The sequence below is a fragment of the Crocodylus siamensis genome, chromosome 1, assembly GCF_052110815.1.
Source record: "Crocodylus siamensis isolate JL-2025a chromosome 1, ASM5211081v1, whole genome shotgun sequence".
NCBI lineage: Eukaryota > Metazoa > Chordata > Crocodylia > Crocodylidae > Crocodylus > Crocodylus siamensis.
Genome location: NC_143395.1, coordinates 157,556,843 through 157,571,171, shown reverse-complemented (window position 1 = coordinate 157,571,171; position 14,329 = coordinate 157,556,843). Strand labels below are relative to the sequence as shown.

The window sequence follows — 14,329 nt, the reverse complement described above, 5'->3', positions numbered from 1 at the left end:
GGTTTAAAACCACAGCTTCCACTTTCCTTCCAAAGAGGAGCGAGCTGTAAGCACAGCCCCTGATGAGCAGGGACTCCTAGGCCCTGGCCCCGCTGGCTCATGCATTAATCTGCCTATGTGCATTTAATTAGAGCAGCTCTTGGAGTTGCTCTACTTAATGCACCACTGCCCCACCCCCAGAGCACATGTATAAGTGTCTTATGATTCTAGATTGTGAGGCAGGCTACATCTAGGTAATTTTGGGACTGCCAGCATTGTGGCCATAACCACATGGAGCTGAGCATAGACTCACTGCCCCAGAATTTACCTAGCTTCTCAGACAGGTTCTACAGTCCATGCTGAGCTCTGCACTGGATGCACGGTTCCCAAGCCAGCTAATGTAAAGCTAGCTCAGGTATACCTACATGAGCTGCAGTTCCTGCAAAGAGTGTCTTGTAGTCCTACAGGGTCCTAATCTAGTTTGTCTGGCTGTTGGGAAATGGGACAGTAGTAGCTCTGTGCTGCCCCTTATTCAGACCAGCCTGGCATCTAGCTTACAGATGAAAAGGGGAGGAGAGAAGTGTCAGACTGATGTAGTTTAGGTCACAGATGAAGTAGGCTGGAGTGTTCAGGATGCACTGATTAGTACTTTGTGCCATTCAGTCAGTTTAGATTTGGATGAGTCAGTCTCTAACAGTAGCAGAGGAAACAGTGGGAGCCAGTGCCCAACCTAGAAAAAGAAACTCATAAGAAAAAGAAAGGGAAATGAACTGGTCCAACTGCCCGACCTGAGTGAGATATAGAAAGTAAAGAACTGACATTGGTGACAAAAACAGCAGCCAATGTTTTAAAATGTATCAGCTAGTAAGATCTCTCAATGGGATGAACTTGCTTTGCTGGAGCTACAGCAAAGATGAGTTTGGCTGTGTGAGTTTTTCTAAATAATGCTCATTTGAACTGTCCAGGGCAGGCTGACTCCAAGAGTTAGTGGCAGTGCACAGATGCCCCCCAAAAGCTGTTCTCTTGTGCTGTATATCAGCTCCCGGGATGCATGAAGAGCACCTACATACATCAACTACAATCCTTTTCTGGGTGAACAAAGGGATGTGAAAGGTTTCTATTCAGTATCTGTTCCCGGAAGGGTGGGTCAGGCTGATAAAAGCCACTGAGGACAGGGAAAGCAGGGCAAAGATTTTGTATTTTGAAGAGAAAGGGAGAGAGGGAGTGAGAAATCTCTGCCAGGTTTCAATGTAGGCTTCTCCTCCTCCCAGCCACACAAGAAATATTTTTCAATTGTGTTCCACAATGTTTCTTGCTCCTCCAGTCCTTACCAGACACAGTTCTCCCAGTGTCCCCCAGATCTGACCTGTCCCCTCCTTAGTTGTTCCAGTATTACCTTACCTTGCCCCCAGCTATGTTACTGAATCTCAGTCTAGACCTGTGTAGTGCCCTTCCCCTCCTGGCTTCCACTGCTAGCACTGTTGTTGATGCCCCTCAGTCCTGACTGTCAGCCCAATTCCCCTGTTCCATTATTGCAGTCCTAAGATCCTTAACTCCTACTCTGCTGATGCCCTTCAATAAGGATCTGTAGTGCTGCCAGATTCCAGTCTAATCTGGACCTGCCATACCCACCCCTTTGCTATGGAGCATTGGTGAACCAGTCCCATCCAAGTCCTGACATTTTGAATCCCCAAGTACAGAGACTTCAAGGACACTGCTAAAACCCGGGAGATTCCCTATAAATACTCTTCTCCCCTTTTGAATGAAACAAAGTAGGGTGTGCTCCGAAAATAAAGTTTTAAAGCAGAGAGCATCCTGTGCAAGGCCAGGGGGGTTGATAGCTGCTGGGGTTAAAGTGCTGACAGTGTGAAAGGAGATGGAGGAATGCTGAGCTGGTCTCAGGCCTTGGGGCAGTCTGAGGTTGGGGGGGGAGGGTGGCTCACAGGAAGCCCTGGAGACCCACCCATCAGAGTTCCAGTGAAAAAACATCAGTTCACATCCAATGCACACAAGTTTTCCCTGCCTTGTTGAGGGCCAAATGCAGCCAATGAGAAATACTGCCAGTGCCTGCATGGCAGATGCTAGTTCATTCACTGTGCCACAATGCACTGACAGGTGACAGGCACAGAATGGATGATAACAGAGTCTGAATGGAAACAACCCAGCTGGCAGGACACAGGGAAATCTGGCTCCAAGACCTGCAGAACAAAAATATCAGCCCTCAAGCAGAAGGACATGCTGTGCTGCAGGGGTGGCGGTCCGGGACAGGAAAGGCAGGCAAGGGGCAAGGAAGGCAACTAACTGCGGTATGGGAAAATCAGGAATAGAGTATGGCACATGAGGGCAGGGAAGATGTTGTTGAAGGCCAGAGTAGTGTGGTCTGAAGAGAACCCCATTGACAAGACAAGACAACAGGACCCTTTTGGGGGGCAGAAGGATGCAGGTGCCCAGGGGCTTGGGACAGAAAGTCTTACTTGGTCCTGCTCCACTCTGACTATTGTGCTAAGAAGTTCAAGGCAACCAAAATATGTTCACCCTAAATAAGAATTCTGCAGGGGTAATACAAAGACTACAATGAGAGGGGAAATTGCCCAGTTAAACTGGATTTAAGCAGGAGGAGGGAGAGTTAGGACAAGCCACTGGGAAGATGCGAAACTAGGGGTAGCAAAAAGATAGCATGTTCTGCCAAGAGGCAGGAGAGAGAGAAAAAGCAACTGTAAAATAGTGACAGGACAGAACATGAACAGTAAGGTTATCTCCCTCAGCCCTTGTTCTCCCAAGACGCAAAAAAGTCACTCCCTTCCCCCTCTCACCCCTGCACCCTCACCATGGCCTCCATGCGTGCCCTGCGCTCCTCCTCTTCTTTCTTCTTCCTCATATTCTCCAGATCTTGCTTGGCCTCCAAGAATGACTGCAGGAAGGTGTCGAAGATGCCAAAAAATTCATCTGGCTGCATCTTGCCTTCGTTCTCTCCGAAATGCTTCAGCGCCTTGGCGTACTATCGGGGGGGGGGAGGAGGAAGACAAAGTGAGTACAACAGTTAGACAGGCAGACAAGGAGATAAAGCCTCAGAGTGATTATGCACATAACTCTCTAGTTCAGAGAAAACATGCCCTGATAATCCTATCAACTAAGGAAAGAAGTTGCTCCTTTAACTGTCCATTTGCCTTATGCAGGGGGATCTGGAGGGCGTCAGTGAAGCAGCAATGCCAAAAAACATGGCCAGTGTCTGGGCCATGGAGTCATTCCAAGAGGAACTAGCCAGCCACAACACAGCAGCAGCACTGAGCCAGCTTGGGGACAGAAAAGCATCCAGCCAGTGAGAAGCTGCTAGCTAAGGGATGACTGCCAAACCCTGTTTGCTTTCTCTCTCATCTCTCCCCTCTGGGTCAATTGCTAGTATGGCTGGGGTTAAGGGACTTCTCCAATAGCACTGCAGTCTGTTCTGCCTTAGGTCTTTTCCTTTGTAATCTGTCACCATGGAAATCCCTGAGCCAATATAAAAGGGTGTTGCCTGGGAGAGATGAAACCATGGACAGACATGGCATGAGAGAGGGAGCAAGGAAAGCAGCCAGTGCTCCCAGGCAAACTTAAAAGAGAGCGGAAAGATCACAAGTGGCCTTTATTTCACCAGGCAAATGCTAAGGCTATAAGGAAGTGTTTGGTTGCTGCCAACTGGCAGGACTTCAATCACAAGCTGGCCTATATCTGGATATGGTAAATTCACAGCAGAGCCTGGCTCTCTGTCATCAGTCCTGCCGCTTGGGTGCATGCGCATACCCCGCCCCCCACGTACTGTCGCCAGTATGCACATGCACACCCACACAGATCTATAATGGCAAAAATGAGCGGGCATGGGGGAGGTAGAGATCTATTCCTATTCCAAACTTTCTCATGAAATGCATGGATCCACCTCTGCCCATAACTACAGATGCATCCACAGATTCACATATGCCACACACATTGTCAACAATACATCCATGTGCTCTCTTACATACTCAACCACTTTCATGGGGTCTGTACATGCTTCCCCCACTCCATACTATCAAAAGATGTCTGTGAACATACACACTAGGACTTTCACTCATGCACATCGATATACATGCACACACTTTTATCCAGGTTCATAGCCTACTTCAGAAATACACTGGCTATCAAGCTGCACCTTGACTTTCCACAGACTATGGATTCCCATCCTTTGGTGATTGTAAAGCATCTTGGATGTGCCCCAAGGTAATATAAGTAGGAGCTTCCATGTCCACAGGGGTAACAAAACAGCTTTCCATTTCTCGTTGGATGCTTTTACAGAACATGAAATGCCCCAGGAGCTGTGGGGCTCAGATCCCAAACAGAAAATGAATGAAGGGCCCAGGATCAGAAACCATTCAATCTCTGACAGCTGCCTCAGATACAGCATAAGGGACACCATCCAACCCATGAGAAGTGAAAGAAATCCTGTAATAGTGGGCTGCTTTCTAGCACTGCCAGGGAAACTGCAGTTCTCTTCTCTTTTACTCTCCCTGCCAGGCCCACAAAGCAGTTTTCAGCAACAGATTCTTTTTTTTTTTCTGTTCAGGATTGCTCTCTCAGCCAGAAGGAAACAAACAAAGAAATCCAAAGTAGCTGAAATGAAATAAAATTTTCTGGAAGAAATGCAAATTGCTTTGAGCCATTAAACATGGCAGGAGTTGAAAAGGAAGCACAGAAGCAGCAGAAGAAAAATCATGAAGATTTCAGGATGTAACAACTGTCTGGCAAAAGATGCCTGTTTTGTTGAGTCTACCTCTTTTTGACACTTTTAAACATTACAAATATATATACATACATGTTTATATGTATGTATGTATGGCCTTTATTTTACCACATATATTTTCCTAAACATACATATATGCAGGCGTTCACACATACATACATAGCCCTTACCTATCTAAGAAAACATAGTAGATTATAAATCATTTCCTTTGGCAGGACAGATTGGTGGCTCCAACCCTTTCCTAGAGAGACATGACAGATTGCCTATACAAAGCTGGCTAGACAGTAGCACCTGAAAAAAAGATCCCTTTAGATACTTCTTCCTTTAAACTACTAGGGGCCAAATGATTAAACAGAAACAAAAAGAAAAGAGACTTCCACAGTGCATAGACACTGCCATTTCTTCCAGAAAAAAGAGCATGGAACATTTTTGACTATGTGGCACAGACTTATTTGGAGATTCACTTTCCATTGAACTTATTCCTGCGGTTTACTGAGAACTGAAAAATGTCACAAATCAGAAGCAGTGACATTCTTTTCCCAACATAATGCGGACAAAAATTGTCACAGTTTCATTCTGAGCAATTTCCTGCCCCTTTGAATTGCCACAAAATTTCTCAGACTGATTTATTTACTCAAAGGCAGGCCATAATCCAGATTCTGAATGTATGTCTTTCTCTTAATAGCCCACAAAGGATCAGAAGCACAACTGCTTCCAGTTAAAAGAATGGCTCCTTTAGCTCAAGTGATAGAAATTCATCCTTTAAGCATGAGAGGTCTTCATTCAAGGTCCTGGTGAGAGCGTGTAATAGGAAGGTGGTATATATTGTCACAAACAGCTTTGGTCACAAGGGTTCTCACCAGTACAGATGGTAGAACCACTAGAGCTGAATTGGAAGGAATTTCTCCATTGCTCTGTTATAAAGCATTGCAAAGGGGAGTGAGATAGTGGAGAAATACCAGCCTGGTTCAAGGCCATGGATGGGCAGTCCAGGCACTTATACATAGCCATAGGCTCAGAATTTGTAAATATTTTCCAGTCTGTCTGCTGGGACTCTCAAAAACGTGGTCCTTCCCTGGGCCTCTTGGATGCTGCATAGATGCAACTTGTGTATAACTCCCAAATAATACTTGTAATACTACTACTTGTAATATTACTTGTAATACTACTACAAGGGGGAGAGGGAGGAGCCTATAAAGGCACACATAGGCACATACCCAAATGTCCTGACTGCCATTGCCCAACACCTACAATGGCCCAGCTCCTTGTGTCACCCCTGCAGACATACGTGGGCCATCATACCTCCAACTGGGTCTACCAGAGCTCCACCACCTCAAAGGCACAGCATCCTTTAAAGGGAAAGGTGGGCAGAGCCAGGAACATAACTTCTGTCTTAAGAAGCCCTCCAGTCTAAGCTCCCTGTAACAACTTGGGATTTCCCAATCTGAAAAGCAGAATAATGTACAAACTTCAAGGAAATGAAAAGTACCAAGATAATCATAAAAGCAGCAACAGTGGGGATCTTCTCATTAAATATTTTCTCTATGTTCCCATTCAGAACCAGTTAAGGTAGAGGAATGCAGAGTAGAGGGCATATCCCAAAGCTGTCACCACAGTGTCCTTGTGCTGGTCATTTTCCCTGTACTTTTGTTTTCCCATCTGTTAAGTAGACACTATGTTGCTTCTCTGATACCTGACATGGGAACTAGTAGGATTAAAATATTTTAAAATTCTAACATCTGCCAGAGCTGAATGGCCCATCACACTAATTTGGTTAAGGCACCCTGGTTTCTATAGGCAGCATAACACAAGTGAGTGATGTGGCCAGCATCACAACCAGCTGTCTTTGACTCCTCAACCTGAAAGACCAGTTGGGTCAAACAGAGCCAGCCTTTGTCTCAAATCCTGAACAAGGCTTGAATCATGCCTCTGATTCTGTAACAAGAGACCTTCACAGTTTTACCATGTACGGGTAAGTTAGTTAACATTTGTAGAGCACAATGTAAGTGCAAGGTCTCTTTGTACAGAATGCCATATGCTATTTGCATATCATTTAATTTCCAACACACCCCTTCCTCTGCTTCCCAACTGTGCCAGTTTTGTCACGTGTTTCTCTAAACAGATTGTCTCTGGGGCACACATTATCGTGTATGCACATTATCCTCCCAGCTCCCCAGCCTCCAGCGCATGAACAGCATGTGATGCACCTCCACTGAGTATGTCTTAATAGCAGCTTTGTAGTATTAACTAGTCAGGGTCATGTGCTGTGATTACCACCATCTCAGTGCACCTCCTTGTCAAAGCAGAAATTTGGGATTACACTGCTTATCCTTGGCTGGCTGCCCATTAACAGTAAGTAAGTGCTTGTCACACTGAGCCTGCAGCATGCTCCAGGACTGCCACAAATCTTTACAAAACTATTGGCCATCCAAGAAACAACATGTTCTTCTTATTTAAGATTAAATTACACTTGGTGTAGGCCAAGCTCCATACTGTCGGAGATCCTTCTGCTGGGTTTCTTGCCTCTTTCTGTCAATCCCAATCCACATCTCGGAGACATTCCAAGAAGTTACTGTGGACTGTCTGTTATTACCATCTCCTTCATTCAGTCCCCTGGACAGTGAGTATAGTAGGCTTAAATTATTTTGCCTTGAACCTCATCTCCTCTATTAATAGAAGCGGGTGTATTTCTCACCTTCATCATCACATATAGGCTAGCCTGTCATACAGCCTTCATCATCTGGACCTTGTTTGTCACAGCAAATTGCAAGTTCTCTGTAGGCATGATGCTGTACATGTTACAGACACAAATAGTTTGATTGGTCCTAGACTGCTTCCACTGGCAATCTTGGCAGACTTTGTAACTTAAGCAACATCAGCTTTTGTCATCTGAACAAGAGATAGCTGCAAGAAAGTCAGAACACTCCAGGCAGTAATGGTAACTATGCAGGAGGTGGCATCTTTCATTCCAGATCAATACTTAATATGTTGTGGTGTAGGAGGGTGCAGTGCTTCTAGGGATCATCTCTTTGGGAGTAGAATACAAACACAAACTCTTTGAGCAAAGGTAATCACAAAGCAGATTGCTTAATTGCCTGAAAGTATGGAAAGTAAAATAAAACTCACCAAACAGGAAATACACCAAGGAATCTGATCCCTGCCACCTATTCTGTGACCTAGTGCAAGTCACCTAACTTTTCAATGACTCAGACTCGCCATCTGTTAACAATAGTTCTTATGGCATTCTCTTTTGAGTAAATCACTTTGAAATCCACAGATGAAATTCATTATGTAAGTGCAAAAGTATTTTATTATGTTGTGATGCTCTTTAATGTCAAGTCCTGGAACATGGCCTGAAACTTGTTTACTGCTGAGGATGTTTGGGGAAAGATACATGCACAAAGAGAGATGGAAAACGTGCCTCAGTTTCTCCTGCCTTGCAATTGAAGATGGTTTTGCAATTCTCACTTAAATAAATTCAGGCTCACAAGTTATCACTCCTCCATTTCATAATATAGCAGGTCTATAACTCTGCAACTCTCCTTCCTCTGCCAAACTTTCCACTGAGCTCCTTCTTTTGCCAAAGCAAATAGTTTAGCCAGTTATTTATTTTAAAAAGTTGTTTCCACAAGAAGATGGAAAACATGAGAGAGGCACACGCTCACCACTACACCCATCAGCAAAATATTAAGCAGTAGCAAAGACCCCTTTGGAACAGCCAGAACAGGGCCCCACGCACAAGGCAAAACAGCAATGAGGAAAATTATCTTGCTGTCTCTGACCATTATTAACAGACAAGTAAGGAGAAAAGTGAATTACTTCACCTCTCCTGATCAAGTCTTCCCTAGTCAAGTAATAACCAAAGGTGTTGCAATGGAAGTTCCAGTTCTCTGACAATTCAATTCAAATAAATAATTATTCTCCTCTTCATGGGTTTGGTCTTATTCAAGCAGTTGAAAGACTCCGCCAGATTGTAACAGGGGTTGGATCAACCCCTTCTGTCTTCTTGAACTCCCTCCATGGTAGCCAATGGCATGCCTAATCACATGGCACAGACACCATAAGCACTCAGCAGATTAGATAATGGCTTGCACTTAGCCATCTGCAATTCCACTCTAGCATATGGCAGGTAAGTAATGTACTTGATGAATGGCTCTGTTTGCAGTGGCAGGCTTCAGCATCTGTCTTTGACACTTGGAATAGACTCTTGCTTGACTCCACCATATTCCATTAGTCTTAGCAACTGGCAGAACAAACAAGTTCCAAAACACCCATGGGCGCATCCAGATGATTGTGCATGTGCAGTGTGGCCGTGCCGCAGACCTATCTGCAGTGCCACACGCTGCACATGCAGGCATTCCCCATGCTAATTTGCAGGGGGTTGGGACTGGCACTGGGAGATCCCAGTGTCAAAAAAAAAAAATGCATTAGAAAAAAGCAGGGTGGCACACACAGCAGCAGCGTGCGCCACCCAAAACCAAAGCCTGGCCAGCCAGAGCCACACTCCAGTTGCTGGCCAGGCTCCCTTCTGCTGGAGCCTCAGGAGGCCCCCAAGTTAGGCTGCTGGGGCCAGCCCAGGTGGGCCTACCCAACCCGGGGCAACTTGCCACATTCCAGAGTGCACTTGCACAGGCATTCCTTAGGGACACAGCACAACTTTGTGCTGCTGCTGTTTGTCCCCAGGGAAATGCATGTGTGTGCTCATCCGGACATGCTCATGGAGGCCAAGCTCGATGCTTGACATAGACACTCTTCTTTTGCTTTTTCATTGTGGTCCTCACCACTTTCTGCCACTAGTGGCTAATAATTTAGCTAGACTTTGGCTCTTTTTCTCTTGCTGATCTTCAGAGCAGAGCTTTTGTACCTGTCAAATTTACTGGAATGATATGGAATGGTTATTTTGATTTTCCAGGTCATTGATTAGTCCCCTGCTTGAGAGAAGCTGTCATGAAAAAGGCCAGTGATAGGTTACCACTTCCCTTTCCCTCCTTACTCCCTTCCCTTGCCACTACGTGGGTTACACTGGTGCCATCAGCATTCCCATGTACTGGGCAACTGTATGCAATGAGATGTTTGCTGTTGATGTTGATATCTATTCTGGCTTCAGTGCTGAGGACCCACCTTGCAAATGCCAATAACTACAATCATAATCTTGACTGAAACAGATACAGAGCCTATCCTTCCAAAAGGATCCAAAGCATTTTATAGACTTTTTTTATATATATAAACTATAGAGTAGAATTCACTCCATGGTGAAGAACTACTACAATGCCATTGCATAATTATAATTCTGTTGTCAGTACTTATGTAGGACTTTAGTAGTATGAAGACCTTGTGGGGTCAATATCACCACTTGCAAACAGGAAAAAAAGAGTCATACTGGGGAAGAAAAGGTGAAAAAAAAAATCACATCGGTTTGGCCTCACTGTGCCTACAAGAAAAGAGTTTTCACAGGCAAACTCAATTCTATCCTCTCTTTTTTTTTCCTATGAAATTTTTTTTTTTCATCTGGATCAAATGTGCATTTTGGCAATAGATTCCAGTGTGGAATTTCTCTCTTTTTTTTCCTCCCACCAGCTGACAGGAAATGACAGAAAACACCACCCTTGGATCAAATCTGTGAATTCTCCCAAGAAGCTGTTGAAGGCTGGACATCCACCAGAAGAACAATGTCCAGATCTTCTAGGGGGGCTATTAAGAGAATCAAGGCTTAGGCTTCAGCTTGTTTTTAACCAAGAGTATCTTTTGAAAGTGCACAGATAGCTGTGGTTACAGAACTTCACTTGTAAACAGCTGCAGCATCTGCCAATCTGGCCCTTTACAGATAAAATACCACCTCCTCAGCACAAAAGCTGTCACTCATTGCTCCTACCATTATGTGTCTAAACAGGAAGGCCAAACATTAAATAAACCATGTGAGCCCAAATACCCCTTTTTCCAATTAGATGGGGTGGTTTTAAGGCAGGGCTAGAACACTTTGGTGGCGCTTTGTTGGTAATGACCCACCCCAGATCACAGGTGGGTGGGAGGGTGCTAGGACCCATCTGCCACTTGTCCCCACACCCATAGATAAAGTGGTCCTGTCACAGCATGGGGAGAGCCCACAGCCAAAGGTCCCATGGGTGTTACATTGCTGACCCCTGCTGGAGTGCATTGGTCACCTTTTAGGTTCTGGGTAAAAAAAATCTATGTTAATTTTGGCTGTAAGAGACCTGTGTGATCTAGGAGCTAATTAAGAGACTCTCTCCCATCAACTCATGCTGCCAGGACTGGGTTCAATTCAGGTACTGAACTGGAACCTCCACTGGTGCCGGAGCACAAAGATGCTCTCTGTAACAGACATGACGCTTAATGCCCTTAATGCAGAGCAGCTGGAGTTCATTGCTGTCTTGTGTAGGCTGCCAGGGCCCATTCATATCCCTTAGCAGCAAGGGTATGGAAGGCTCTGGAGGCATAGAGGTTTTACTGCTACACTAATTAAGAACTGCTAGTCTTACAAATGAACACTGAACAAGCTGTCAGGTGTACCCCCTATTGCAAAGGTTTGGGGAGCCCTTCGTAGCAAATGGTTTCTCTCAATCTAAATAAAGTCAATATGCAGCACATTTCACCAGCACAAAAGACATTTAAAAATGATTTCCCAGGTTGGGAAAGATAATTTTTATTGTTTCAAACCCCAGATGTGGAAACATGGCCAATTAGCCACTTCTATATTTAGAAAGATATTTGAACCCAGCTGTTGAAACTAGAGGGTCATCATTATTAACAAATCTGTGAATCAGACCAACTCTTCTAGGGCTCATTAGTATATTTTTAAAACAGACGTTTTTTGTTTTGCTTTGTTTCGGGAAATCAAGGGGAATGGGGTAAGTAAATTCTGTGTGCTCCATCCTTCTTGTCTTACAGGGCAGTTCCAGTGGGTTTCCTTAGCAAGGACAGCACTCTCGATTCAGCAAACACAGAGAGCTGACCATGAAAAATGGTTGGGACTCTGGGAAGCACATCTGGTTTGCTGAGGAGGAAGAGAGGGAAAAATATGAAGAAAAGATAAGAAATAGCTCAGCGCTGGGTAAGAACAGACCGTTCCCTTTCAGGAATCCAAAGGCAGCTCAATGACAGTAGAAAGACCAAAGCCATAGGCTCAACAGAAGCTGGAAAAGACCCTGGTTCAAGAATACAGGGGTGTATTAGGGAAATGTAATATGGAATGGAGGAGAGGTTTCTTAAATGTGTTATAGTCATTAAAATAAAATATCTCCTCTTGTTGAGTGCTTTATGTTGGCAAATACCTACAAATGTGTGCAACATCTTCCAGACACGGTGGTCTGTCAGTAGGAAGACTCCAGTTATCCTTAAAAGAACAGGATCACAACTTTTCTGCATCTCCCTCATCAGGAAAAAAATTGTAGCACTGACTAGGACTGCAAAGTTTTATGTTTTTAACCTGCTTTTTGCCTTTAAAAGAATCAAACTGCATCTCACCCCTGTTACATGGAGCCAGTAGAACAGACCATTCTAGTACAACATCAGACAGGGGGAGGCTTATGTAAAAAGACATCACTCTAGCACAGCTAAGCAAAATGGTTCAGCTGCTTTAAGAGCTGAACTGAACCATCTTTCAAAAGCTATCATGAACTAAATCAGAGTATTTTGAAGGCTGAAAACCCCTCTCCAGGCTCTTTTTCCCCCCACAAGCACTTCCTGCCCCCCACGCACATGTAAAGACATCCAAAGGTTCCCAAAGTATTTTATAGAGCACTTAGATTCAGAATAACTTACCCACCTCTGAAGTACACTCACCGATAGGATGGAAAGCAACAAATATTTCACAACCTGCACAGCTTTTTATTTTACCTGGCTGCCCAGTCTAATAATTGGCTGCCATAGATTCTTTAATATCCCAAAGCAGTCATGATCTCTATTTGATATCTCATCCAAAAGAGAGCACCAAAAAACATAGCCCCTCTTAACATCATGTCATATCATCACAATTGCTCTTCAGAGGCACCATCCTCAGAAAACCTCTGCACAGAAGAGAAAGCTTCAAGAGAGTCATGAAGATGGAATTACCTTCTGGCTATGGACATCATCTATTCAATGACTGGTATAAACTAAAGATTGGCTAAAACAGCCACTTCAGTCTGAATATCAGGTTTAAATTCCCAGCATTTGATCCTGCTGCTGCCTTCTTTTTGACTCCAACCTAAATCAAGAGTTCTTGCTCTGTAGGAGTTTTTGCCACAAGGTGGACCAAGGTCTCTCAAGATCTGCTTACAAGATCCAAACTCTGTCCCAGGAACAGGAAAGCCTAGGCCTAGACCGTCTCCAGATTAAAGCACTATATCATCATGGTCCATCCCCGTCTTCAAGGCTGGCAACTTGGCACATTAAAACTGGGGAAAAGATGCATATAAAACATAAGGAGAAAAAAATAACACCTCTATTGTTTCTACAAGCTGAATGGAAAATCCCCTTTATCCACAGCACACACAAACATCAGTCATACAGGTTGCCCCACTTCTAAGAGCAGAACAAAGGAGGTTTTCTGTCTGATTCCGTTATTGAGACAGAAGATATTAGAGCAGGCAGCTCTTGGCTGAAAGCTGCAGGATTCAGTACATGGAGCCCCAAACACTTCAAAAAAGTTTTCCCACCTTGTCTCTGGCCTCGTTGAGAAGGTCTTCTATCTCCGAGAAGCTGAAACTGGCTACAGTGATAAAGTCACTCATGACAGGGACAAACCTGTCCCCTGGTTCCCGTATGCGTCTCTTCTGGTAGTCCAGTTCCTGAAAGGAAAAAGGCCATAGTACAGATTGTCACCTAACATTGGTGTCTCAGTAAAAATAATAGGATTGGGGAAGTACATCTCAAGTGTTTGTTTAATAAAGGGTGTATGCCCGCTCTCTTTCTTCTAATAAACCCATCAGCAATTAGCACTCAGAAACCAACTACTTTTCAAATTAAAGGTGGCAGCTAGATTAGGCAGAGGCAAATCTTGGTTGTAATTGCCTGGATCCCAGAATAATTCTCACACTATCCACCTAATTTATTTTATTTCTAAGATACCTTTAGCATTGAAGTGCCACATACCTTTGCTATAACAATTTTCCTTCATACTTGGCATGGGAAATAACTGAGATCTCAGACAAGATTGTAGGGTAACCGCATGCACATGTGGACCTTTTAACAGAAACTGTTATGCCATAGAAACAGCACCTGAAGGAATACCAGTCATGCAACCTGTCACAATAATTGTAACTGCGAAAGAACAGCAAACAACTATATCATGTGGTTTCCCTTTGTAGGAGTAACTGTGTTACTTATAGCCCACTCTTCCAACACCTCACATACCAGAGCTGAAGATCAATCATATGCAAACAGTCTAAAAAAATGTAATTCAAATTTAGTTGTGATGAGGGGAGAGGAAAGCAGGATTTTTGTTCTCAAATAGGAGATATTCTAGGATTCTCCGACTATTAACTCTTGTCCAAGGCCCCTTGACAAGTTGGCATATGCTTTTCATCAAGGAAGATATGGCTACTTCCTCCCTAAGAGTCGGTTAATACTTAGATTGACCAGAGAAGGTCAGTCAACAAT

The 14,329-nt window shown here is 44.2% G+C and overlaps 1 protein-coding gene across 8 annotated transcripts in view; it reads right to left on the bottom strand.

Moving 5' to 3' along the window:
* The window catches only part of DAAM2 (dishevelled associated activator of morphogenesis 2), a 276,747-nt gene that overhangs the window by 10,269 nt on the left and 252,149 nt on the right, over positions 1-14,329 (bottom strand). For all 8 annotated transcript variants that reach the window (XM_090046767.1, XM_090046815.1, XM_090046773.1 and 5 more), the window contains 2 exons: positions 13,387-13,518; positions 2,807-2,977 (listed from right to left, as the gene is read on the bottom strand). In XM_090046767.1, the coding sequence (XP_089902893.1) occupies positions 2,807-2,977; positions 13,387-13,518 (303 nt within the window). The remainder of the gene's footprint in view (positions 1-2,806; positions 2,978-13,386; positions 13,519-14,329) is intronic.